Source organism: Chiloscyllium plagiosum, chromosome 24 (genome assembly GCF_004010195.1).
Source record: "Chiloscyllium plagiosum isolate BGI_BamShark_2017 chromosome 24, ASM401019v2, whole genome shotgun sequence".
NCBI lineage: Eukaryota > Metazoa > Chordata > Chondrichthyes > Orectolobiformes > Hemiscylliidae > Chiloscyllium > Chiloscyllium plagiosum.
Window position 1 is genome coordinate 7034129 of NC_057733.1, and position 27658 is coordinate 7061786.

Consider the following 27658-nt stretch of genomic DNA (forward strand, 5'->3'; position numbering starts at 1 on the left):
CTCAGGATTCCCTCCAACAACTTGCCCACCACTGAGGTCAGGCTCACCGGTCTATAGTTCCCTGGTTTGTTTTATTGCCCTTCTTAAACAGTGACACCACGTTTGCCAACCTCCCGTCTTCTGGCACCTCACCTGTGACTATCGATGATACAAATATCTCAGCAAGAGGCTCAGCAATCACTTCTCTAGCTTCCCACAGAGTTCTCGGGTACACCTGATCAGGTCCTGGGGATTTATCCACCTTTAACTTTCTTTGAATAGAATTATTGTCAATAGATCTAACTCTTCCCCATTCATGAAAGCAGCTTACCAGTTACCACCTCCCATATTAGTGACCCAAAACTGTCAGATGAGCAACAAAAATTGAAGGGCAAATTGGAAAATCCAGAGAAAAGCATTTTCAGCTCTTCATGAAGATTGGGAGACCCTAAGTTCCTTCTCAACTTCCCAGTGCAAAGCAGTCATACCTTGTTGTCAATATCTCTTCAATTATCATTGAAAAAACATGTGCTGACATAGCAGAGAATAGACATTGTAGGCAATTAATTACAAATAGTTTATCCCACGTTTCAGTCAAATGATGGCAGCTCACTACCACTGCCTGTTCAAAGGCAGTTATGCATGTGCAGTTAATATTGGACAAGCTAGTGATGCTGTCCTAATGAAGGAATAAAAATAAACTTGGATGTGAAATATGACAATAAGAATGGAGTTGAGGATTATCAGATCAGCCACCTTCTCAGCAGAGATGGCTCAATGAACCAAATGGCAAACTTCTGCTCCTACATCTTATGGCCTGATCTCAGTTCTGGGCCTTCAGTAAGTTGTAGCACCACAGTTGCTGCGGTGTCGCTTTCAACTGGAATTTCTTGTTCTGTCATGCAATAGCATGTTGAACCACTTAATGAGCCGACAAGAGAACCTCTGACCCATTTTTATATCCCTTTCCCTTCGCTGCTTCTTTCGTTTCCTCTGTGTGGACCTTTGCAAGTGCTTGAAGTGCTTTGTGGCTTCCAGGGTACACTGGGTAGATGAAGCTCTTTTTAAAATTGAGATAAAATTGAAACAGGTTAAAAGTAATTACTGGAAAAAGAGACCAAGGTTTGCTTTCTATTAACCTGATAGTCGCATGGTATAGAATTGTTGATTAGCATTGTTCAATAATCGTAGCAAATAGTCCACAACAGATTGAGTCGGAGAGGAACAGGAGAAAGTGAGGACTGCAGATATTGGAGATCAGAGTCGCAAAGTGTGGTGCTGGAAAAGCACAGCCAGTCAGGCAGCATCCGAGGAGCAGGAGAATCAACATTTCGAGCATAAGTCCTTCATCAGGAATGAGGGATTGAACATTGATTCTCCTGCTCCTCGGATGCCTCCTGACCGGCTGTGCTTTTCCAGCGTCACACTTTTTGACTCACGATGTTAGGTTCTTTTTCTTGATGCTACTGCAATACTCCAACTTCTGTGAACAGCCAAAATTTATTAAGCAAGTACAAGCTTTTGAGGATCACTTAACACTCTTCACGATGCTTGCGAAGCATGTCAAGAGAATGTCTCTGAACAAGGGACCAGTTCTCCTTTTTATACAGGGTGTTACATCACCATCAGTAATGCCACAAGACAACCCCTTGTCACTCCCTCATAGTCATGAGGCACACACAAGATGTAACTGTGTGATTATGTCATTCCTTAAATCAGTGTGTGATTAGATTATCACATCCTGCCTGCAAGACAGAAAAACACACTCCCCGTGGCATCCAATATCTTATATGTCAGCAATACAAATTAACGCTTTAACATCTCACCCCCTCCTTTTATCATACCATGATTACCAACTAAAAGGCGCTACCAGCTTATTCATAAGAATCTGACAGCCAGTGCTTAAGCAAGTTATTGACACACAACATACAATGATTATAACAACTAGAACTCCTAGTCCATGCAGAAGATGGGATCCCCAGGATCCTTCCACGTGGAAAAAAAGTGTTCACCAGTAAAGTTCTTAAACCCAAAGTCCTCAGTGACCACTTCACCCTCTCCAAGTTGAGTGGAAATGAGCCAGTTATCCAAAATCTCTTTCAGTAAAATTCAACCTGAAAACAAAATCCAGTCTGTCCTTGCACACCACAGCATGGAGAAATCTGAATTCTTGGATAAGGGCAGTTAAATACTTAACAAAACTGACGAGACTTCTTTCATTGCGGAAATGCTTCAGATGGAGCATACCAGCGGGTCTGGGTGTGCAGTGCAGCAGCTGCACCTGCAGGCTAGGCCAACGCAGCATTCTTTACTGCTTCTCCTCCTGCTCTGCTGTCAAGTGTAACAAAGTCGACTGGCTGTTTTGATGTTAGCTTGATCAGTGAACCTTCATATCCCTTAAATGATTGAAAGAGAAGGGAAAGCTCCCGTAGTTTAATGTCAATAGGAAGGCCACTGACTAGAAGTGTACGGACCTCCTCTTCACCATTGTTAGCTTCTTCACTTTACATGCTCATGACTGCGGAACTGATTGAATTCATTGGATCAGGTTGTGGAGGGGTTAGGGGTGGTCCGAAGGAGTGCTTTACCTGCGAATGGAGAAACTCTAGAGATGATGTTAGTTGCTGAAAGTATCTATGCATTTCCTGTCTCATTCCCTCCTTGCCAAGGTGGTTATTGGTATGAAGACAGTCACACATTTAACTACACTAAATTGTCATGATTTGGAGATGCCGGTGTTGGACTGGGGTGTACAAAGTTAAAAATCACACAACACCAGGTTATAGTCCAACAAGTTTAATTGGAAGCACTAGCTTTCAGAGCGCTGCTCCTTCATCAGGTGGTTGAGATGAAGGAGCAGCGCTCCGAAAACTAGTGATTCTAATTAAACCTGTTGGACTATAACCTGGTATTGTGTGATTTTTTTTAACTTTGTACATTAAATTGTATCTGCCTCTTTCAACATTCTCGGTCATCTTCAAGTCTGTTACTCTGTTCACTATTTACGTCATTATCAAGTTTTATATAATCTATAGACTTCTAAATTGTACTGCCTAAACAATTCAGTCATTTATGAACAACAATCAACGGTTCTAAAATCAAACTCTCAGGGACCTCATTCAGATTATTCAAAAATTATTTTTCTTTAACAAATTAATACTTGGCTAATGTGAAAGTTGTGAAGTGTATTTCACAGTTCCTGATTTCGAACTGAGTTTCTCTTTTAACTTTTGTTACTATTGACTTTATGCGTAATTGGAATAAAGTTTCATTTCAAGTTTTCCACTTTCCTGATGTTGACATATGGATTTTTCTTGAAGTTTAATTTTTTTTTACTGCTGTATCTACTAGTCAATTTTTAAATAGTCCTGCCAGCTGAGAATCATTCAAATGGAATCACAGTAAGCGTTATACTAATTAAGTTCTTGTGTCATCTCACACACAAAGATCTCTAATTCTAAAATGTTGGAAGTAATTGATAGAAATAATGTTTTACATAGAATATAAAATCAATACATAAATATTTCAATTTTTTTGTTTCCAAGTACTAATAGCTAATAGTATTGTGTAAACTTATAGAAAATGGACATGGGTAGTCACTTAACAAAACATAGCAACGTATGAATGCTTTCTAAACAGCTGCAATTTAAATTCACGTCAATGAACTGAAACATAACATGACGATAAAAACAGAAGAAAATTAAATATTCCAGGTGGTATTGGCATTGGTGACAAGGCATCAGGTATACACACTTGGCCAATTGGAATGATCCAGAAGCCTTTTGTGCAGAGTGCTAACACCTATGTACCTTCCATATTTGTTTTTCTGGGTCGGGGCATCCCCCTGTAAATGCTGCACAGTGCCACTGTCTGGTATGCCTGTTGTTTTTGAGGCAGGTGATTGATTTAGTGCCTGCTGGTTCACAGAGGGCAGCACATTTGATTATGGTCAATTGCTTTGGGGGGAGGATGGCTTTGAGGAGATTTTGGAAGATGTCTCTGAGGTGGTCAGAAATCCGTATTGTGACCAAAACTGATCATCGGTGCCATTATTTTGAAACATTATTGGCAGACCAGACATGTCAGGAAATTCAGCTTGGCGTTTCAACACTGATTCTTTATTTTGTCTTTCCTTTTTCAATTTTTACTGTTTTCCTTTACTCATCACTATCCTCACACTGTCTCTTCAGCACTTCCCAAGACTTCGGGTTTCCCTCATGATGATGTACTCTAATCCCTCTTTGATGTGCGTCATTCTCCCAGCTGGCCTGTTTAGGTGTGTTCATTATTTCCTCAGCAGTCTTTCTTCATGTGGATATTAAAGTTTTCCATTTAGTTCATATATTACGTTTCCAAATTGCCTCCTGTGCTTTTAAACATTTATTGATGTTCCAAGTTCCTCCTCGCAGCCAAATTTCATTTGCCAATTTTTTATTTAAACATCTTGACAGGCGTCTGAACCGTTCCTCATTTTGGGAGTCATCCTGGCAAAGGAGTTCCGATTGCTGACTTATCCAAAGTTTGCCCCCTTTTTTGTTAAGGCCTGAACTTCCTACTTATCTCCTATATACTAGTCTAGTGTCTTCAGTCTCCACACCCACTTCAGGGTCCAGGCCGTTGCGTGGTGGAATTTTGCCTCTTAACAACCAGTCTAAGACAGGGTGATTGAGACAGACACAGTAGTTATCTTTTATCTTATGTACTATGTTCCGGAGCCTCAAACCTCACTATTAGAGGGCTCTAAGTTTTGAATTTCAGGGGGTGTCTTATTTCCCTTTGAGAACTTATAGTTCTGAGGACTCTAACCTCTGAATTCCGGGGGTCTCTGAACCTCCCTTCCCAAGAACTTGTCGGCATACAAGTGCGTAAATTATCTCAGAGATTCCATCACTACAGAGTCCTAGGGGACAAGGGGTTGACTGAGTGGTAGGTTAAGGAGAGAGATCAGGGTAAATCTTATCTCGTGGGCCCATCCATCTCACGTAAACAGCATTCAGACAATCACTTATTCAGTCCACCCTGAAGCTCTGTATATGTTGGAATCTCCCCACTGCCACCAAATGTTAGGCTCTTTTTCTTGAGATTCTAAGCAACAAGTGTGTAACTTCTGTGAACAGCTAAAATTTATTAAGCAAGTATAAACGTTTGAGGATCACTTAACACTCTTTGTAATGCTTGTGAAGCATGTCAAGAGAAGCTGTCTGAACAAGGGAACAGTCCTTTTTATACATGATGTGACATAATCAGTGATGCCCTTAAGACAACCCCCTGCCACTCCCCCATAGTCATGTGCACTTACGACACAATGTAACTGTATGTGATTAGGTTATTCCTCAAAACAGTGTGAGATGAGGTTATCACATCCTGCCTGCAAGACAGAAACCCCGCCATGGGCATCTAATATCTTACATATCAGCAGAACAAATCAACCCTTTAACATCTCAACAAGCAGAACACCCCAGTGTTTTATACCTTCAGGTACATAGGTCTGAGATCACCTGTTTCTTCTGAAAATGCAACATTCACCACATGTCTCAAATTACTTAATTACACTATCCCAAAATATTGTTTTTGCAATGTTATAGTTACTGTGTCTTAATTATCTAGGTATCCGTGGGGAGAAGAGGCATTTGCCAAAGCAAAGAAAGAAGACAAGCCAATCTTTCTGTCAGGTACAATGTGGGTCAAGTTAATTTAGACAGCTTTTGCTTTTGTATCTTTTCTCTAGTCTCTTCCCCTATGTATTAATCCTAAAAATATTGGAATGCTAGAGCTATAAGCATTCTTCTAAGATTACCAAAACCTCAGGGATTGTCTGGACATCTCCCAGATTTCAAGATGGATCTCTGAGCTGCTGCATTGAGCATTCTGGAAGAAGAGAGCTGATGAGTCAGTGGAAGTTGCCTTGCACACTTGTTGTAGCCACGTTCACTTAAATTTTATTTTGTCATCTCCAGTACTGGTGTCTTTGGCCAGAGACACAAAACGAGGGACAAATATTGAGCAGAATGCATCCATTGCACTTAGTCAACATGTTTGTGAGAACCCATTTATTTTATGATTTCCAAGATGTGATTTAGAGTTGCAAGCATTCAAAAGTGTTTAAATTCCAAGAATGGCTTGGGAGTTTTTACCATTTAATTTCAGAATGAATGTATCTGCTCTGAGAGCTGGCTCATTTATTGAGCTAAAGTTGTAATGATGCAAACAGGAAATATTAAATGCTAAAGTCAAAATCTCCAGTTCTGTATCTGTTTTTTATTAAATTGCAAATTTGACAAAAATTAAAGGTTGCTTAAGAGGGAAGAAGTAGATCAGTAGAAAGCCAAACCAGTGCTAAAGAAAGCATGTGTTTCTCAGCAGAACAGGTGAAAAATGTTAAATTTAATTTTATTCATTGCTTTTACTGAAATCATTCATATTTTCTGAAAGCATCATAGATATTCATTTTCTTAAATAATTGATAATCAATGATGGGCCCCGGTTTCCATTGGTGCATTGCTGTTATTGCTTAAGGTGTAGAGGTTGAATGGAGCATAAAATACCATAGGAATTGCAGGGTTATGAAGTACAGTTCAGAATCCTGTGTCTGGTGTGTAATAATTCATGTATAATTATGTTTTTGCACTGAAGGCTTCCTCTTGGTTGCATCAGTTGATAGAGTGAAAGCTTTGCGTACGTTTTGCCGAGTTTGTACCTATTAAAGGTTTTAAGTTCTAATCTATCCAGTGCCAAGGCTGATCATTCTTGAGGCTTGTGCCCTGCTTTGACATTCTCCACTCTCAGACAGACAGCCACTGAGCTCTTAGAACTTCCTGCAGAACATGCCAAACCATGAGAAAGCAGTCAGCTATGCGACACCTGGCCTTTGATGATAACCTTGATGATTATATTTAATTGCAGGAAGGTGCCCCATCTCATCAACAAAAACCATGTAATCAAACCTCTGTGGATATATCTTGGCAAATCTAGCTTTTGAAAGGTTCCTGTTTCTAACTGCTGGAAATCATAGGGACACTGTAGGTAGGCTGACTCAAGCCTGTTTCCTGTAGGTCTGATTGAAGAGACCGTTAAGAGAGCCGGAATTCCAATTCAACCATTGGAATTTCAGGAACACCAACTTCTGCTCAGGTCCATTTTTAACATTGGGAAAGTGTTGAGAAGGACAAGGCCCAAATTGTACATGCTACCAAAATTGAAAGCAATTTGGAAGGAAATCTGGTCACTCAAAAGTCATGCAAAGGAAATAAGAAAAGCCTTTTACCTTACTTGCATGTAGGACGTTTCCTACTGCCTCACAGCTGATGAAGTACCTTTGAAGTGTAGTCTCTGTTTTAGTGTTACCTTATACTGCAGCTGTTTGTGCACAGCAAGTTTTCATGGATAAAAGACAGCACATGCATCGGAACATTGATGTAGAAATTTAGGAAAATAAGATGTGCTCTTCATAGAACATATGATCTTAAGGGGACTTGGCGTGAATATTGGGATAGATATTTCCTCATGTTCAAGACACTAAGAACTAAGGTGGTAGTGTTTATGAATAAGAGGTCAGAAATGAGGCAAAATGTTTTCTTCTTGAAAGGAAAAGCAGATCAGAAAGGCCTAGTTCTGATCCCAAGTCCAATGTTCCTAGAAATGCCAAGCAACTCTGTGGGATAAACATTTCAAAGTGTATTAATGTACAGAATATAAGTGTTAGTGATGAGGCCAACATTAGCATTTATTGCCCATCACTAATTGCTGCAGAGAAGTCAGTGATGAGCTGACATCATAAACCATGACAAACCATAGGTGTTCTCACACTGCTGTTGGGAAGGGAGTCTTAGGGTTTTGATTAATCAACATTGGAGGAACATTGATATATTTCTCAGTCGGGATACTGTTAGGACTGGAGGTAAACTTAGAGATTCCTACGTGCATTCTGCCTTGTCATTGGGCGACATGGTGACTCAGTGGTTAGCACTGCTGCCTCACAGCACAAGAGTTCTGGGATCAATTCCAGCCTTGTGGAGTTTGCACATTCTCCCTGTGTTTGCAACGACTTCCTCCGGGTGCTCTGGTTTCCTTCCACTGTTCAAAGCTCTGCAGGTTAGGTAGATTGACCATGCTAAATTGCCCATAGTGTTTAGGGATGTGTAGATTAGGTGCAGGGGAATGTAGAATACTAGGATAGGGGAATGGGTTTGGGTGGGATACTCTTCGGATGGTCAGTGTGGACTTGTTCAGCCAAATGCCTATTTCCACACTCTAGGGATTTCTATGATTATTAAAATATCATATATTTATTCAATGTGGTTGAGGTATAAGTATTGGCCAGGATACTAGAGAGATTATCCCTAGCTTCTCTACAAAATTGAGATTTTCTAAACCAACTTGAAAAGAATGGAAAGGCTTTGGCTTAACATCTCATCTGAAGGATGCCATCTCTGACAGTGCTGTACCCCCCTCAGTAATGCAGCAGAGGGTCAGCTTGGATTTTGTGATGTCTGTGGTCTACACCTTAAAAGTCCAATTTCTGAGTCAGGCCATGCACTGAACTACATTTGGTTATAAAGGCCGGTGAGTTGGAGGAAGTTAGAAATCTAGATGGAGTTGATATGTCATGTTTTAAAATCCAACAGTGAATGAAAATTCAAGTTTGGATAGTGAATGTTAATTTTACCTAGTGAGCATGAAAGATGTTATATTTACAGTTCAGGATTGGAAAACCCAGAGGATTACTTACCACCGTAGCATTAATAATTTTGGTGAAGGACTAAGCTTACAAGAGAGAAAAAGGGAGTGATGAAAGCTATGAAGGCAGCTGGAGATTTTCTATCAGTCAACTTGTTAAATGAGCCTGCTCAGGTATAGCGGCAACATTGGTTTTGTGTGAAATGAGACTTTAATGTCGTTATAGAGAGAAAAGCAAGTGGTGTGCAGTATAAGATCAAGAAACTGGGCTTCTTGCAGGATCTGTGATGATGGAGCGGAAAATGAAACTAAAGACATTAAATGGCAGAGATAGAAGTTGTTATCAGGGGTTACTGGAGATTTTGAGAGACACGAAAAAGCCTCCATGACATGTTTGAAAGAAAACAGATTCTCATTATCCCATTGAGGGAATGGAACAAATTAAGAGAAGCTGATTAGCCAATCGTGAATGTGTAAAAACCTGGAGAACATTGGACGTTAGTTGGAAAACATAATAGGGTGAGAAAGAGGAGACAGTCCTGAAGCACTCTTGTGTTGATGAAATAACAATCAGAGATGGTCTCTTCCTCACTTGCGCTGTTGAATTATTCACTGGATAAATATTCAAAACCTGTGGGGGTCACCTGATTTTATTTAAAAAATACTTCTAGATTGTTTCCTATTATTTCGTCTCATCTTTTTATTTTATTAAAAAAATTCCTTTTTCCATTGAACTCACTCCCCACAGTTATAATTATTTTCATCTTGTGAAAATATTGGAGCTAAGGTTGTAATTTCTTGAATTCACTATGGCAGATATCATTTCAAACCAACTGGGCAATAGGAATGTACTACCCTCTCATCAAAAGGGTGAGAAGCTTTGACTGCCTTTCCTACCAGTAGGTGAAAGGAAACAGTTTGGGTTCTTGTGGGCTTACGACCCTGCTCTTCCTCTACCCCTAGATTTCTCCTTCAGTCTTAATGACGAAGCACTGTGTGTGCGTCCAGTACATTCTTTACTCTGTTTTTGTCTTTTTTCAGTTGGTTACTCTACGTGTCACTGGTGCCATGTTATGGAACGGGAATCATTTGAAAATGAAGAGATTGGCAAAATCATGAATGAGAATTTTGTTTGCATCAAGGTTGACCGAGAAGAGCGACCAGATGTTGATAAAGTTTATATGACGTTTGTCCAGGTGAGCATATTGTTTAATAAAATCACTTGAGTTTTCCCTACCAACTCCTTGTGTTTCATCAAGTTTCAGATGTTCAGGCATCCTTTAGTCAGTAAATGCATGGATTGTATTAGATGACTGAGCATCAGGAGACAAGCAGAAAATAACACTAAATGCCTTGCTCTCAGCTACCTGCTTCAGTGTTCTAAATACAGCAATGCTATTTCTTTAACATTCAACATATTTTGCTCTTTAATTTGGACTCTGGGAAGTCAGCCAGCAGGCCATCTCAAGCTACCTTGAGATCTTGCATATCCATTTAATAGGCAGGGGACAGCCAGAGTTTAATGTCTCCTCTGGAAGGCGGCAACTTTGACATACAGCGCTTCTTCAATTCTGCACTGAGTGCCAGCATCCGTATGTCCATTAGCCCTGAACCCACATGCTCCGCTTCTTGCTACAGTAGCTATCTTTGAGTCAAGCTGACAGTTACTCCCTATGACCATACGCTTTGGTTTCTTTTTAATGCTTTTAAAGGATCTTTCAGTTTTGCATTAGAGTGTCAGCCTAGATTTTATGCTCGTCTCTGGAGTGGAACTTGTATCTGTTACCTGGTGATTCTAAATTAAGAGTGCCACCCGCTGAGCCACAGCTGACATTGTAAGTGACAAGGGAGTGGCAAAAAATGATTGCTTGCCCATGTGATCCTAAAGTTGAAAGCAATGTTGAAAAGCAAACACAATGCTCTTAAGTCCCTTTTTTCAACTATCAACTCCCATAGTGTCGCTCCCACACAAACCCATGGCTGCAACCTACCAAGTGGTGAACCTACCAAATTACAGCCAGCCTACTTTTATTTAGATCTGCCTGGCTTATTACTAGCATATTATGAACTGTCAGCTGCCATGATGACAACTATTTAGAGGCTTTAGATTAGGTTCCCTACAGTATGGAAACAGGCCCTTTGGCCCAACAACTCCACACCGACCCTCCGAAGAGTAACCCATTCAGACCCATTTACCCCTGACAAATGCACCTAACACTATGGGCAACTTATCATGGCCAATTCACCTGAACTGCACATCTTTGGACTGTGGGAGGAAACCAGAGCACCCGGAAGAAACCTATGCAGACACTGGGAGAATGTGCAAATTCCACACAGGCAGTCACCCGAGGCTGGAATCGAACCTGGGACCCTGGTACTGAGAGGTCATCAATGATTGCCCAGAGCTTTGTACCATCTCTAAGATACAAGTCAAGAGTGGGATGGAATATTCTCCAATTGCCTCGAAGGGTGCAGCTTCAGTAAAACTTTATGCTTGACATCATTCAGAACAAAGCAGCAAGTATTGCTGGTGTTACCATTGACTAAAGCTGACAGTCATCCTTTCTGGCCGCAGCAAGGAACTGTGTCCGAGCTGCTTCAATGGTCACATTCAACTCTCAGTCAAAGGTTGTGGTTCAAGTCCAACCCTTTAGCACAAAATCTAAGAAGAGGAGCAGGATTTCTCCTGACTGATACTTGCCGATCAAATTCGATTATCTAGTAACTTCATTGCTGTTGTGGGAGTTGGTGCATGCAAAATTGACTTCTGTAAATCCTACAATCCCACAGTGGCTACCCTTTCAGAGGGCTGCAATGTTATTTCTCATCTCCTGAGATCATGAAAGATACTGTATCCAAGTCTTTACTTTTTTTCTCTTCAAGTCTCTTCTCCAAGTGGTTTTGACAGTCTTTAATGCGAAGTGGAATTTGCATGAGCCTAAATCATCTTAGATTTCTGTCCAGAACAACTCTTGGACTGGAGCTGTAACAATTCCTGTTTCCTTCCTTTTTGGCTGCAGGCGACAAGTGGTGGGGGTGGCTGGCCAATGAGTGTTTGGCTAACCCCTGACCTCAAACCTTTTGTTGGAGGGACTTATTTCCCACCTGAAGATGGATTCCACCGATTGGGTTTTAAGACGGTGTTGAACAACCTGGCTGAACAGGTATGATATACATTGTTTTTAAATGGTGTGTAGAATAGGCTGGTCTTATACCTTTTGAATCCTTGCACATGTTTATTCTAATTCAGTAAGGTTAACAAGATATGTAGAACCAATGTGAGCAGGTGGAGTTGAGGTATAGATCCACAATGATCTATCCTGGCAAATATATATAATGTTAGGTGGGTAAACTGCAGGTTGCTTTCTTGATTCATCAGGTAGGTAGGAAAACTTTGCATAACTTTCCTTATTTGCAAGTTTATTGTAGGGGACTTGGCTGCTGAATCAAATGGGTTGAGGCAACTAAAGTAAGGGATGGAAGTAAAACAAGAAAGAAAGTATAACTTATGAGAAAACCTGTTTATTTCATGTTCTGTATTGCAAAGAAAGAGTTTAATTTTGATCTAAGATTGCTGAAACTCTGTGTGGATACTAACCATTAACCAATCTTCAGAAAGTGTACTTTTTAAGCCAGTGCTTAAACCCTGTGTTTCATAAGTTAGGCTTCTTATTGAGACTTGCTGGACCATTAGAGCGCTTTAAATAGTTAGAAATTCATGCTCTAAAATATTTGCTTTAGTGGAAAAGAAACCGGAAGGAGTTAACTGAACGTAGTAATAAGATCCTGACGGCCCTGCAGAAAGGGGTAGAAGTGAGTGCCAACAAAGAGGCAGTGCCTCCGTCATGTGCCCGGGTGATGCAGAGGTGCTTCCAGCAGCTGGTTCATTCTTACGAAGATGAATATGGAGGGTTCTCTGAGTCTCCAAAGTTCCCGTCACCAGGTGAGAAATAAAATTTTATTTGAAATTCTGCTTCCTGTCTTTGAATGGTCACAGGAACAGCAACTTGCATTTACATAGCATTCTTAACATAAGAAGATATTTCAAGACTTTTCCCAGAAGGATAATCGGGAAAACTCTGCAATGGGATACCTTAGGAAAGGAGGACAGTGATCTAAGGCTTAGGCAAAGAGATCAATTTTGAAAAGGATTGTAATGGAGAAAGAGAGAATTGGGTTAGTCTAATGAGTTAACGTTGAAGGCAAGACTGTCTTAATGAGGTGGCATTTGTTTAACGGCCTTTTATTCAGTAGAGTTTAGGAGGATGAGAGATGATCTGATTGATACATATGCAATTCTGACAGGTCTGGACAGACTAGATGCAGCGAGGCTGTTTCCCCTGATTAGGAAGTCTAGAAAGTGGAGATACAGTATCAGGATATGGGGTAGACCATTTAGGACTAAGATGAGGAAAACGTTCTTCACTCTAGGCATAATGAACCTGTAGTGTTCTCAATTTGTTGTGGAATCCAAATCTTTGAATATATTCAGGAAAGAGAAAAATTTCTAGATTTCAAAAGCATCGAAAGCAGTGGGGAGAAAGACAGAATATGCCATTGAGATAGAGGATCAGCTCTGATCATATTGAATAGTGAAGCAGAAAAGGGCTAAATGGTCTACTCATGCGGTTTTAATGTTTCTAAGTAAATGGACTTAGTTCATAATTGCTGCAGCAATTTCCCTACTTGCAGTGATTTTCCTTCTTTTTCTGAAGGTGCTGACTCATGCTGGGTACACTGCCAAAAGCATTGACTCGACTCTGGTGTACATCACCCATGAGACCATTGTTTGAAATCCTGGTCTTTGAACATCAGTGAGATCTTCATTCGCAGGGGCCTTGGCATTAAGTCACATTGCACATATGCATTAATTTTCCACTGGGCATTACAGGGTGATTTCCTTTCCCCTTTCTCTCCTACCTCCTCTGACCTTGAGGCAACTTGGTCAAGATCATTTCGAGCCATTTCAGCTCAAGGATCGATTTTTAAAAAAAAGGTATATTTCTCAGCATGCGTTACACAACCTGAGTGACTGTTGTTAAATAGCCAAAAGCAGCATCAATTTGCATGCCATAAGATCTTGTGAAAGTACATCACGCAGATTGCCAACTGATTGTATTGTTGACTGAGAGAATTCCCTGCTTTTGTTCAGATAGTGGACAAGTCCTGAACTACCAGGTCAGACATAGTGTTCAGGGATGTGTAGGTTAGATGCGTTAGCTATGGGAAAATGAAGGGTTCTCGGGATAAGAATTGGGAATGGGATGCTCTTTGGAGGGTTGGTATGGGTTCGTTGGGCCTAATGGCCTGTTTGCATACTGTTGGGATTGTATGGAAAGGCAAGATTTCAGGTTTGAATGAGGGATGTTTGCTTTGAGGCACTGTGGATGCTGGGATAGTAGTGGAATTGATCACAGTCTTGATGCTGAAGAAGTTTGCAAGCTGCTCATTTATTTAAAATAGGTTGACGGGGCAGACATGGATAATTTAAAGAGGGACTAATAGAAGACGCTTTTGGAAAATAACTACCATGAAGTTTTGACAGCTGTACAATTTTGTCTGTCCTCCCTGTGTTCTCCTGTCTGTTTGATCATCACTTGTATTTGCTCCGTCACCTGTTCTGACTCTTCGCCTCACACTATACCTGATTCAGAATCCTTACCCTCGTCTATAAACCACCACCAAAGGCCTTTCCCTACTTTGTGTCTGCCATTTTCTCCACTTTTGGATCTCAGCCTACACTCATGTGTTACTAAGACTTGTCTATTGTACTGTTGAAAAGCATGGCGTTGGAAAAAGCACAGTAGGTCAGGCAACAGCCAAGGAGCAGGAGAATCAACGTTTCGGGCATAAGCCTATTGTACTTCCCACACCCAATACTTTTGTCTTTGTGGAAGTGAAACTCAGTAAAACCTATTACTTCCCACACCACTTTCAAAAGCTTCACCACTTCTCTTTTGTTCTGCAGTATTGGTTAACTTTCTTAAATCTCCTGTGACAGGTACACTTATCAGCTATGCTGTGCAATGTTAGCCATAGATGAACAGAACTTAGTTCAAATTAAACTATGACCTCTATGCTTGCTGATCTTCATTAATTTCTGGTGTCCCAATGCCTCACATTTTAAAACACTCAGCCCTGTTTTTAAATCCCACCATGGTCTTTCCCCTCCCTACCTCTATATCCTCCTCTAGTCCTACAAACCTCGGAGATCTCGGTTCTCCTCTAATCACGGCAACTTGGCCATCTTTACTTTTACTTATTGTTAGAAGCTAGTTGCATTTAGCTGTCTAAATCATAATGTTTGGAACTCATTTCCTAATTCTCAGCCTTTATATCTCTCCCCTCACCCTTAAGACACTCTTTAAAACCATTTCCTTTCACCAAACCTACAGTTGCTTCTCTTAATATCTCTTGAAAGGTTCAAGGTCAAATTTTGTTTGATTATCCTCCTGTGAGACGCAGTGGAAAATTTTACTTTGTTAAAGGTGCTGTATAAATTCAAGCTGTTGCTGGATGTTTTATTTTACAAAAGGGACTAAATATTGCAAGTTATTATCAATTATTTCAATCTTAAAACCAATGATTTACATAAGAGTAGAATGTAATGCTGCATCATATTTAGAGCCCATGTGTAATTGTGAATGTTCTTTGCCTTATTACACTTAAGGACAGATTGTATTTGCCCCTGGCTGTTGCTTTATGTATGATTCTTTTTGCCACATACAATTTGCATGCTTTTTGCTCGGCAGCAGCCAGGTCTGTGAATAACTGCTCTTTTCCTTGAATTTGTTTCTTTCTGATTGATGTTATTTCTGTTCAAACTCATTTGGCTGTAAGTAAAAGAAGAGGCCTTTGGACATAAAATCTGGTGCAGAAACTTCCAATTGTGTCAGGTGGACTTGGCCGAAAACTAGATCTGAATAGCCCTGTTCTGTAAAGCAGTATTTGCTTAATTTTTATCATCACTTTGTGAACAAGGGTGCCAAGGCTTTCATCTTTTAAAAACAAAAGGACCGTGAATGCTATTCTGCATTGAAGCCTAAAGAATGCAGAGCATTTTACCTCTTCTGACCCTTTTTTCAATAATAATGTCAGTTTTATAAACTCTTTAACACTGTTGTATGTTACTTATATTCTTTCCATCATCAAGCACTACTGGGAATGCCTGCCCCAAGCTAACCTAGTGATGTCTTACCCCAGTTATACAGGCTACACCTAGAATATTGCATGCAGTTTTGGCCCCCTTATCTAAGAAGAGATATACTTGCTATAGAGGGAGTGCAGCAGAGGTTCACTAGGATGATATTGGGGTTGGCAAGACTGTCTTAATGAAGTGGCATTCGTTTAACTGGGCCTTTTATTCAGTAGAGTTTAGGAGGATGAGAGATGATCTGATTGATACATATGCAATTCTGACAGGTCTGGACAGACTGGATGCAGCGAGGCTGTTTCTCCGATTAGGAAGTCTAGAAAGAGTGGATACAGTATCAGGATATGGGGTAGACCATTTTGGACTAAGATGAGGAAAACATTCTTCAATCTAAGGATAGTAGATCTGTGGTGTTCTCAACCTGCTGTGGAATCCAAATCTTTGAATATATTCAAGAAAGAGAAAAATTTCTAGATTTCAAAAGCGTTGAAAGCAGTGGGGAGAAAGACAGAATATGCCATTGAGATAGAGGATCAGCTCTGATCATATTGAACAGTGAAGCAGAAAAGGGCTAAATGGTCTACTCATGCGCTTTTAATGTTTCTAAGTAAATGGACTTAGTTCATAATTGCTGCAGCAATTTCCCTACTTGCAGTGATTTTCCTTCTTTTTCTGAAGGTGCTGACTCATGCTGGGTACACTGCCAAAAGCATTGACTCGACTCTGGTGTACATCACCCATGAGACCATTGTTTGAAATCCTGGTCTTTGAACATCAGTGAGATCTTCATTCGCAGGGGCCTTGGCATTAAGTCACATTGCACATATGCATTAATTTTCCACTGGGCATTACAGGGTGATTTCCTTTCCCCTTTCTCTCCTACCTCCTCTGACCTTGAGGCAATTTGGTCAAGATCATTTCGAGCTAATTCAGCTCAAGGATCGATTTTTAAAAAAAAGGTATACTTCTCAGCATGCGTTACACACCCTGAGTGACTATTGTTAAATAGCCAAAAGCAGCATCAATTTGCATGCCATAAGATCTTGTGAAAGTACATCAGGCAGATTGCCAACTGATTGTTGACTGAGAGAATTCCCTGCTTTTGTTCAGATAGTGGACAAGTCCTGAACCATCAGGTCAGACATAGTGTTCAGGGATGTGTAGGTTAGATGCGTTAGCTATGGGAAAATGAAGGGTTCTCGGGATAAGAATTGGGAATGGGATGCTCTTTGGAGGGTTGGATTCAGCTCAAGGATCGATTTTTTAAAAAAAAGGTATATTTCTCAGCATGCGTTACACACCCTGAGTGACTGTTGTTAAATAGCCAAAAGCAGCATCAATTTGCATGCCATAAGATCTTGTGAACGTACATCAGGCAGTTTACCAATTGATTGTATTGTTGACTGAGAGAATTCCCTGCTTTTGTTCAGATAGTGGATGAGTCCTGAACTACCAGGTCAGACAGTTCGTCTGTGGCTGCCTTAGTTACTGCTGCTCTCTTGGTGTGGCATTGATTTGCTTCATACAAATCTGTCATTTTCCATGGGAAATTACTTGTAGGACATTTCAACTGTGTTTAGTGTTGTGTCATGTCTCCATATATGAACTGTTTATAATTTGTCCAAATATAGTATAGTGCTAACCTTTCAGGATTTATCTGATTTAAAAATCTGTAACTCTATTCATTTTAGTTGAAGTGATAGCAGAGATAAAATGTCTGTCATAGCTTTCCTTTTCCTCAGAAATATGTGGTGGGGCTGTTTTAATTTGTAAGTGCTGCCCAAGACTGTTATTACATTTGGAGCATTAGCAGAATATATGAGATTAATTGAGCAGGTGGGTGACCGGACACTGGAGTTTTAGACAACTGAAGATTGAAAGGAAAGCAGGTGAGGGGTTACACATTTTTGAGGGCTTTTAAAGTAGCACTGTGGTTTTGAGGATGGTACAATTAATTTTGATTTCAAAATTGGGAAGAGGCAGGTGTATATGGAAGGGCTAGTGCAACAAATGAAGAAGGTCTTTGGGAAGGGTAGAAGCAACATAGAGAATTGTCCCCAGTTTTCAGAAAATAGGAGAGAGTGCTACAGGTTTGCAATGGAGAAAAATAGAGTTGTAGAGTCATACAGCATGGAAATCAGCATAACTCATCCTAAACTGAACTAGTCTCATTTCTTGCAATTTACCCATATCCCTCTAAACCATTCCTATTCATATACCTATCCAAATAGAGTCAGATTTTGGAGGATAAGCTGAAAGAGAGAGTGACTTACTGAATGGTAATATCTAACCCCTGGGGAATACCAACTCTCTGTAGTTTAGATAGATCTCATATATCTCCTATATTATGGGGGACTGGAACAGTGGTTAATTGATTATCTCTGGTTTTCACAAAGTAATGCATTGCTTTTCCCCTAACAGTAAACTTCAATTTTCTGTTCCGTTTCTGGGCTTTCAACAAGAGTGAAGAGAAAGGAGCCCAGGCGCTGCAGATGGCTTTACACACTCTGAAAATGATGGCTCTTGGAGGAATTCATGATCACATTGGGCAGGTAGGAGAGCTCATTGTGGTGTGAAGGTAGCTTTCTGGAAGAGGTAATGGGGGAGGATAATTGTGGGTTTAATTAATATAAAATGGTTCGGCTGAGTTTTGAAAGACAGACTTGCACTTCTATAACAGCAAAGTGTCATCAACAGTACTATAGAATGGCACTTCCTCAGCAAAGACCTCCCTGACACTCAGTTTGAGTTTAATCAGGACCACTTGTTGCTGATCTCATTGCATTATCAAAATATGGACAAAAGTGCTGAGCTCAAGACAGCTGTTGTTGTCAGTGGCATGAGGAATCCCCTGGGAAACTGAAGTCACGGAGAATTGGAAAGGTGATACTTCTGATTGGTTGGAGTCATAATGAGCACAAAGGAAGATGGTTGTGGTTATTGGCGATCAGCCACCTCAGGTATTTCTGCAGGATTTCCTCAGGGTAGTGTTACAGGTCCAACTACTTTGAGTCACTTCATCAATAACCTTCCACTGATCATAAGGTCAGACCTGGGATGCCCACTGATTGCAGGATGTTCTTTGCTATTTGAGACTTCTCGGATACCGAAGTATTCTGTGTCGATTTTCAGCAAAACTTGGGCAATATTCAGGTTTGGGAAGTTAAGTGGTAAATAATATTCAAGCCACTGAAGTAGGAGGCAGAGACCATGTCCAATGAGAGAGAATCTAACTATTGCTGAAACAGTATCGTAGGGGTTATTGACCAAAAACTGAACTGGGCCTACCACATATGCCATAGGAATTCTGTAGCAAGGAACTGCCATTTGTCTTGCTAAAGCCAGTTCACTATCAATGAGGCACAAGTCAGGAATGTGAATGAATTCTCCCACTTGTCTGTATAAGTGCATTTCCAACAATATTCAAGTTTGCAGATGAGATAGGTAGAGGGTCAAGTAATATTGAGGGAGTGAAGAGACTGCAGAAGGTCTTGGACAGGCTAGTAGAGTGGGAAATGAAGTAGCAGATGAAATATAATGGGGGAAAGTGTGAGGTTATACATTTTAGTAAGAAGAATAGAGGTGCATACTCTTGTAAACTGGGAAAGGCTTCAGAAATCTGAAGCATTGGAAGTTCTAGTTCAAGATTCTTTAAAGGTTAACTTGTAAGTTCAATTGGCTGTTAGAAAGGCAGATGCAATGTTAACATTCATTTCAAGGGGGCTAGAATCCAACAACAGAGATGACTGCTGAAGGTGTAATAGGCTCTGGTCAGACTGCATTTAGAAAGATTGAGAGTAGTTTTGGGCTTTTTTCTAAAGAAGGATATGCTGGCATTTGAGGGGGTCTGGAAGAGGTTCTCAAGAATGATCCTGAGGATGAAGGGCTTGTTATATGAGGAGCGCTGAAGACTCTGGGTCTGTACGTGGTGGAATTTAGTATGAGGGGGGAATGTCATTGAAACCTCCAGAATACTGAGAAGTCTGGGTAAATGGACATGGAGAAGATGTTTCCACTGGTAGGAGAGATTAGGACCAAGAAACACAGCTTTAGAGTGAAAGGTTCTTTAGCCAAGGCATGGTGAATCTGTGGAACCAATTGCCACACGAGGCTGTGGAGGTCAAGTCATTGAGTGTCTTTAAGACAGAGATGGATGGGTCCAGATCAGTAAACAGGTGAAAGGTTACAGGGAGAAGGCAGGAGCTAAATCAGATGGAGCAGACCTGATCACCCAAATGGCTTAATTCTGCTCCTCTATCTTCAGATCTTGTGGTCTATAAGGCTTGACACCATTCAGAACAAAACTGTCAGCTTGATTGGCACCACATTTACAGTTATTACCACCTCCACCACCGATGCTCAGTGACAGCAGTGTGTCCAATCCCCAATATGCACTGCAGCAATTCACTAAGGCTCCTTAGATATCACCTGACTACTTCTATCTCGAAGGACAAGGGCTGCAGATACCTGGGAACCTACCAGCTGCAAGTTCCCCTCCAAACCACTCAACGTCCTGACTTGGAACTATATTGCTGTTCCTTCAGTGTAGCTGGGTCAAGATCCTGAAATTCCCTCCCTTATAACATTGGGGTTAACCCTATATTAAATGCACTGCAGAAGTTCAGGAAGGCATCCCATTGCCACCTTTTCAAGGGCAACTAGGGATGGGCAATAAATGCTGGCTCAGCCAGAGACACCCAACGTCCTCTGAACAAATAGAAAAAGAAGCACTGTTGTATCTGATACTGGAGTGAGCTGAGTCTGTGGGACTGAACCCCAGCATGGAATATGCACTTTTTCGAGGGTCGGAGGTGGAAATTCTGGCTGGTGGTTCAGTTGAATATATTTTTATTTGACAGTATTTAGTGTTTGGAACCATGACAGTTCATGTTGAGCTGAAAGTGAGCTTTTCTTTGCTCAAGTCTATACGTTAGTCTGCATTCCTTGAAAACTCTGTGGTTCTGCCAGATTTAGGCCACCTATACCCAGTCTCCAATAGTTGTGGAGTTCACTTCAATTCTCTCATAATAAAGATACACTTAATTATATCGTGCCTTTAATAACCCTCAGGACAGTGCAGGTCAATGAAGCACTTTTGAAATGAGTGGTGTCAGAATGCATTATCCATTCAGGAAGTCACAGGTGTTGACCTTGGCCTATACAGTGTATTTTTGTTTGAATGGTAATGTTGCTCTGTTCTGCACTAGGGTTTTCATCGCTATTCCACAGATGGGAAATGGCATGTTCCTCATTTTGAGAAGATGCTGTATGATCAGGGACAGCTGGCTGTGTCCTATGTGGAAGCTTATCAGGTAAGTGAAAGAGAATGCTATCCATTCTCTGTGTTTTGCTCTCTTTAGTGACATTTATGGGCATCAATGTGAATGCCATTAAGTATAGGGAAAAGAACATGTCTCCATTTTGGTCGTAACTCTGGCAGACACCCAGGGTGATATAGCGTAGTGTTAGGTACAGTGTAAAGCTCTCTCTACGCTGTCCCCATTAACCACTTTTGGGGCAAGGACAGCGTGGAGTTAAATGCAGATTAAATCTCTCTCCATGGTGTAGAGTGGATTTACTGAAGTTCTGTGAATCTACTACCTTCAGGAATCCTCAAACTGATTTACATCATAACTTTGAAATCAAACTGGAATCACTTAATCCCAAACATCATCATCTCATTAGACCCTAAACTCTTGAATTCCATCGTCAGCTTCTCTGAATCTGGACTGCTTGTCAAACATCTAATTTCCTCCCCAACATGTACAAATTTCACTGCACTTCCAGTCATGTCTAACGTTGCCTTTTTTTAAGCTTGGTGTCAATTTTGACTGATTATACCCCTGTGAGGCAAGCTGGAACAGCTTCTTTAATTAGGAAGTGTTACATAAATACAAGTTGTCATCTAAATGTGTCCTGAGTTCACAAATCTCTCTTATCCCAAATGTAAGGAAGTGTTCAATCCTCTGGGACAAATATCTGTGGATTTCAGAGGTAAAGTATCTCAGAATAGTTCATGTTCTTGTTTTAAAAACTGCTTAATTTTATTGTTCCTTTTAAAATTAGTGTAATGTAATTGTGTTTTTAATAACGTGAGAGGCTATATTTACTAGCTCCAATATTCAAAGGACAGATTTGCAGCAGTGTATGCTGGAGTTGCATATTGGGACCAAGTCAAATTTCAGACATTGCTGACTTAAAACATTTAATTTTCCTGGTCTGAAAAGCTCCAAGAAGTCCTTTAATGTGGGGCAGTTCTGAAGTTACTGACACACTTAATGTTGGTAGTTACACGGAAAATGTTAAACTATTGAAAACCCATTTTAACTCCCAGATACCTATTAAACTTAAGCCTTAACTCCTTACTGATGCTGCTCCCGCTCTCCCTAGACTTGACCTGAGCTTCCCTCTGGTGTCTTGATTCTACTTGGCTCAGTTGGCCCTGACTTTTCCAAAGCGCACTCCCTCTCCCTGCCGGTATCTATCTGCCACCCTCCATTCCATCCCCTTCCGCTCAAAAATAATTGTGCACAATTTTTCTTATACACTGCTCAAGTACCTCTGGTCTTTAAACAATTTAACCCTCAAATATGGTAGTGAAAGGGACATGTCTTGGCCTACAATGTTACTCCTGTGCTGATGGATTTCTCCCTGGATTCCACTGGTAGATGCCCTTGGGACAGTCTAGCCTAGGAATTTTGGCTGGAAAATTCTCACTGATAAGTGGATAATTTTTAAAGAGGATTACTGTTGGTTGAATCTGTTCTGACAGTATCTCTGGGCCAAAGTGTTAGAAATTTGCGATGCTGAACATTTCTTTATTGTAGTCACCAGAGGGTGCTAGTGACACATGAATCCCAATAATGTGACTGTACTGGGTGAACTCCAGAGGATGAGAATCTACTGCAATGTCTGCTTCTTGCTGGTTTGATTTTTGGTTCTCAGTTGCATATTTTTTAACAAGATTAAAAAAAAAACTTATTTCTCCAACCTTGTTTCTAAAAGGTTTCAAATGTCCCAGTCTATGCAGTTAATGGCTCATATCTTGGTCAACTTGTCAAGGAACAAGACAGTCAGGGTTTGGAATTTGTCACGTATAGAATGGTGTATCAGGATGGTGCTTATCGTACTGGCTGTAACCCTGTGCTGCCCCTTTCGTAGCCCCAGTCAGAAACCTCCGCTGTCCTGCCTGCTCAGGTTTTGCCTGGCTTCCGTTGTTCAGTGGAGGCCTGCATCATAAAGTCAGGAATTCGCATCCGACTTTCCAAAAAAATGGGCTGTTTACCACTGCTGCAAATCTCCATTTTAGTGCAAAAGGATGCCTCCAATAATCTCTGTACAATCCACTCCTTTGTTGTCTTTTAACAGCAGGATGGCCTAGAGGAGAATAGACAATGTGGAGGATTGATTATAAAGAAATTAGGGGATTGAAGAAAGCATGAGGATATGCTGGCCTTTAACATTAAGGAAAATCCAAAGGCACTTTATAATTGTATTAGGGGCAAGAGAATAACCAGGAAAAGGCCTGGGCCCATTAGGAGACAAAGTGGCAATGTGTGGGGAGCTGAGATTTTAAATGATTACGTAGCATCTGTATTCATGGTAAAGAAGGCTGATTATAGGTATAAAAATCAGGGAGGGGGACTGTAATATACCTGAACAGCTTCGCATTGAGAGAGAGAGAGAGAACATGTATTAGTGATTTCAGTGGGCTTGAGAGTGGATGAATCCCCATTACCAGGTGAGATCTATCCCAGGCTGCTGTGGGAGGCAAAGGAGGAAGTTGCAAGGGCTCTGATAATTTTCAAAACCAATTTGGCCATTGGAGAGGTGCCAGAGGACAGGAGTGAAATACCTCTATGTCCAATATCGCATAACCAAGTCACCCTTTATTTATGTACGCATAGTGCACGACACTGAACCAGCTAGCTCAGAGCTGGCTCCTGGAGCGAGCAGAATTATTGACACTCCTATTTTTTTTTCTCAACACTCCTGTTTATATCTGTCAGCCAGGACTCCCTGATTGGACCAGGATTACCCCAGTCAGGAAACTAATAGTCTGAGGTCCACCTGGCTGACCTTGTTCAGTCACTACATTGAGGACAGCTAATATTGTACCACTATTCAAGAAGGATGCGGGAGATAAACTAGGAAACTACACAAGCCTTGTGAATTGAGCATCAGTGGTAGAGAAACTATTGGAAAACATTCTGAGGGACAGATTTCGGGGACGTTTGGGGAGGCCTTTAGAAAGGCAAAGATTAACCAAGGATAGTCAGCATAGCTTTGTGAAAGGGGAGATAATGTTTAACAATTTTGATTGAATTTCTTGAGGAGTTGACTAGGTATGTAAATAAGGGTATTGCGGTTAATGTGGTCTACATGGACTTCATTAAGGCCTTTGACAATGTTTCAGATGGCAAGCTGGTTAAGAAGCTAACAGCCCATGGGATCCAGGGCAATTTGGAAAATTGGATCCAGTGTTGACTTTGTGATAGGAAGCAGCGGGTGATGGTCGAAGATTCTGACTTAAAACCTGTCCATTGACTGCATCCCTCACTGTTCCTATACATTAATGATCGAGACATGAATGTAAGAGATATGATTAGCAATTTTGACAATGTTCTGAAGGTTGGTGGTGTGGTAAGTAACAAGGAGGGAACACTTTAGACTACAAGACAATATGGTCAAGATGGGCTGAACACTGGCGTATTGAAATTGGGCGAGTACATCAAGTGGGTATAAAGGCAAATGGCATATACTTGTCTTTATTAGTCAAGATTATAAGGAGAGGCTGGATGGGCTGGGACTTTTTTCACTGGAGCAGAGGAAGTTGAGGGAGTGACCTTTATTAGAATTAGTTTATGGTCATGTGTACTCAAGTGCAAAAGTACCAGAGTACAGTGAAACGTGTAAAGCGTTGCTGCATACCGTGCCATCTCAGGTACAAAGCACCTAATTACAAATCTTAGGTAGTAAAATAGATTAATACCAAAATAGGGAACTAAAGAAGAGAGGTTTATAAAATTATGAGGAATAAAGATAAGGTGAATGGGAGGTGTCTTTTCCCTATGGTGGGGGATTTGAAGCCAAGGGGCATATTTGTAAGGTGAGAGGAGAAAAATTTTAAAAAGACAATGAGGAGCAATTTTTTTACACAGTGGTTTGTGTGTGGAATGAAGTGCCAGAGGAAAGGGTGGATGCGGGTACAGTTAGTTTTTAAAAGACATTTGGATATGTACATGAATGAGAAAGGGTTGGAGGGATATGGACCAAGTACAGGCAGGTGAGGCTCTTTTAGTTTGGGATTATGTTTGACATGGTCTGTTTGGACCAAAGCATGTGCTGTATGACTATGACAACAGCAAGGAAGTTATCAGAAGGCTGTATGTAATGTTAGCTGGAGTACAATGTTCAGTTTTGGTCTCCTACAATAGGAAAGATGCAATTGCACTACAGTTACTAAGATTTTAGATTTCGGTAAGCTGACTTCAATGAAATGGCATAGAGACTGCACAGTGAATTAGGTAAGTTTCTTAACAAATGAAACAACAGACGAGCAGTGGGAGGTGTTCAGAAAGTATTCATGGAAAAGAACCAGTTTATAACTCCAAGGTGCAAAAGCTGTACTTATTTTATTCATCACTGAGAGGTACGTGTCATGGCAAGCATTTATTGCTCAATTCTAATTGTCTTTGAACTGAGTGGCTTGCTGGGACCATTTCAAAGGGTGGTTAAGACTCAACTACTTTGGTCTAGGTCTAGAGTCACAAGTAGGTCAGACCAGGTATGGATGGCAATTCCCTTCCTTGAAGAACATTAATTAATGTGTTTTTAATTTCCATCTGGTATGTTCATAATAAACAGGTGGTCTCAGTAATGATTATTCCTCCTTTATGGATGGATTGAATTTAAATCCCCTAACTGACTTTCTGAAGTTTCGACTCTTTGGCGCATTAGGCTGGGACTTTGGGTTACTGGAGGAGAAAGTGAGGTCTGCAGATGCTGGAGATCAGAGCTGGAAATGTGTTGCTGGAAAAGCGCAGCAGGTCAGGCAGCATCCAGGGAACAGGAGAATCGACGTTTCGGGCAAGGGCTTATGCCTGAAACGTCGATTCTCCTGTTCCCTGGATGCTGCCTGACCTGCTGCGCTTTTCCAGCAACACATTTCCAACTTTGGGTTACTGGTCCAGCAACATTCCTGCTATGCTACTTTGCCTTAATTATCAGATAAAAATAACTATGCATTACTGAGGAACCAGAAAACAACTTAATACTAAAGACGAAATCTCAAACTTGCAAAAATAATGGCAGACCATTGTGGGAAATGGGAAAAATACAAAGAACAGCAAAAGGTGACAAAAGAAACTTGTGTGGGAAATAAAATTCAACATTGAACATTTTTACAATGATATTAAAGAGAAAGAGGGTGACCAGGTGTGTTGTGGGTAGCTTGACAATACTGCCAAGGAAAATATGGAAATTGCAACCACGTTGGTAATTACTTTCACACGAGAGAAAGATGTCAACTTGCTAGAAATATCAAGGAAACTAGCATCAAATCAGGGACAGGCACTTGCTAGAAATAAAAATAGCAAAATAGCAGTCGCAAACAAAGTAAAAGCAAACATATTTACCTGGCATTTTTAACATGGTACAACATTCCAAGATGCTAAACAGATATTATAAATCACAATATCACTGAATCATGTAAGGAAGTATTAGGAAAAACGTTGGTTTTAAGGAGCGTTTTAAAGGACGGAAATTGGGTAGAGAGATAGAGGATTAAAGAAGGAATTCTAGAGCTGCAGGCCTCTGTGACTGATGACAGGGCTAGCACTGGAGGTGGAGAACACAGCATGGCAGGCAGCATCAGGAGGGAGAGGAACACAGCAAGCCAGGCAGCATCAGGAGGAGGAGAACACAGCCAGGCAGGCAGCATCAGGAGGGAGAGGAACACAGCAAGGCAGGCAGCATCAGGAGGAGGAGAACACAGCCAGGCAGGCAGCATCAGGAGGGAGAGGAACACAGCAAGGCAGGCAGCATCAGGAGGTGGAGAACACAGCAAGGCAGGCAGCATCAGGAGGGAGAGGAACACAGCAATCCAGGCAACATCAGAAGGGAGAGAACACTGCAAGCCAGGCAGCATGAGGAGGGTGAGGGACACAGCAAGCCAGGCAGCATCAGGAGTCAGAGGAACACAGCAAGCCAGGCAGCATCAGGAGGGAGAGGAACACAGCAAGCCAGGCAGCATTAGGAGGTGAACACTACAGCAAGGCAGGCAGTATCAGGAGGGAGAGAAACAGAGCAATGCAGGCAGGATCAGGAGGGAGAGGAACATAGCAAGGCAGGCAGCATCAGGAGGGAGAGCAACACAGTAAGCCAGGCAGCATCAGGAGGTGGAGAACACAGCAAACCAGGCAGCATCAGAGGGAGAAGAACACAGCAGGCCAAGCAGCATCAGGAGGCTGGGTGAACACAGCAAGGCAGGCAGCATGAGGAGAGAGAGGAACACAGCAAGCCAGGCAGCATGAGGAGGGAGAGGAACACAGCTGGCCAGGTTGCATCAGGAGGGAGAGGAACACAGAAAGGCAGGCAGCATCACGAGGGAGAGGAACACAGCAAGCCAGTCAGCATCAGGAGGGAGAAGAACACAGCAAGGCAGGCAGCATCAGGAGGGAGAGGAACACAGCAAGCGAGGTAGCATCGGGAGGGAGAGGGACAGGGACACAGCAAGGTAGCATCAGGAGAGAGGGGACCACAGCAAGGCCGGCAGCATAAGGAGGGAGAGGAACACAGCAAGGCACGCAGCATCCGGAGAGAGAGGAACACAGCAAGGCAGGCAGCATC

At 41.4% G+C, this 27658-nt stretch overlaps 1 protein-coding gene across 6 annotated transcripts in view; it reads left to right on the top strand.

Annotated features, from left to right (window-relative positions):
• spata20 (spermatogenesis associated 20) overlaps positions 1-27658 on the top strand; it is a 551333-nt gene that overhangs the window by 212232 nt on the left and 311443 nt on the right. For all 6 annotated transcript variants that reach the window (XM_043714382.1, XM_043714383.1, XM_043714384.1 and 3 more), the window contains 6 exons: positions 5587-5651; positions 9697-9851; positions 11676-11819; positions 12397-12598; positions 18230-18360; positions 21016-21120. In XM_043714382.1, the coding sequence (XP_043570317.1) occupies positions 5587-5651; positions 9697-9851; positions 11676-11819; positions 12397-12598; positions 18230-18360; positions 21016-21120 (802 nt within the window). The remainder of the gene's footprint in view (positions 1-5586; positions 5652-9696; positions 9852-11675; positions 11820-12396; positions 12599-18229; positions 18361-21015; positions 21121-27658) is intronic.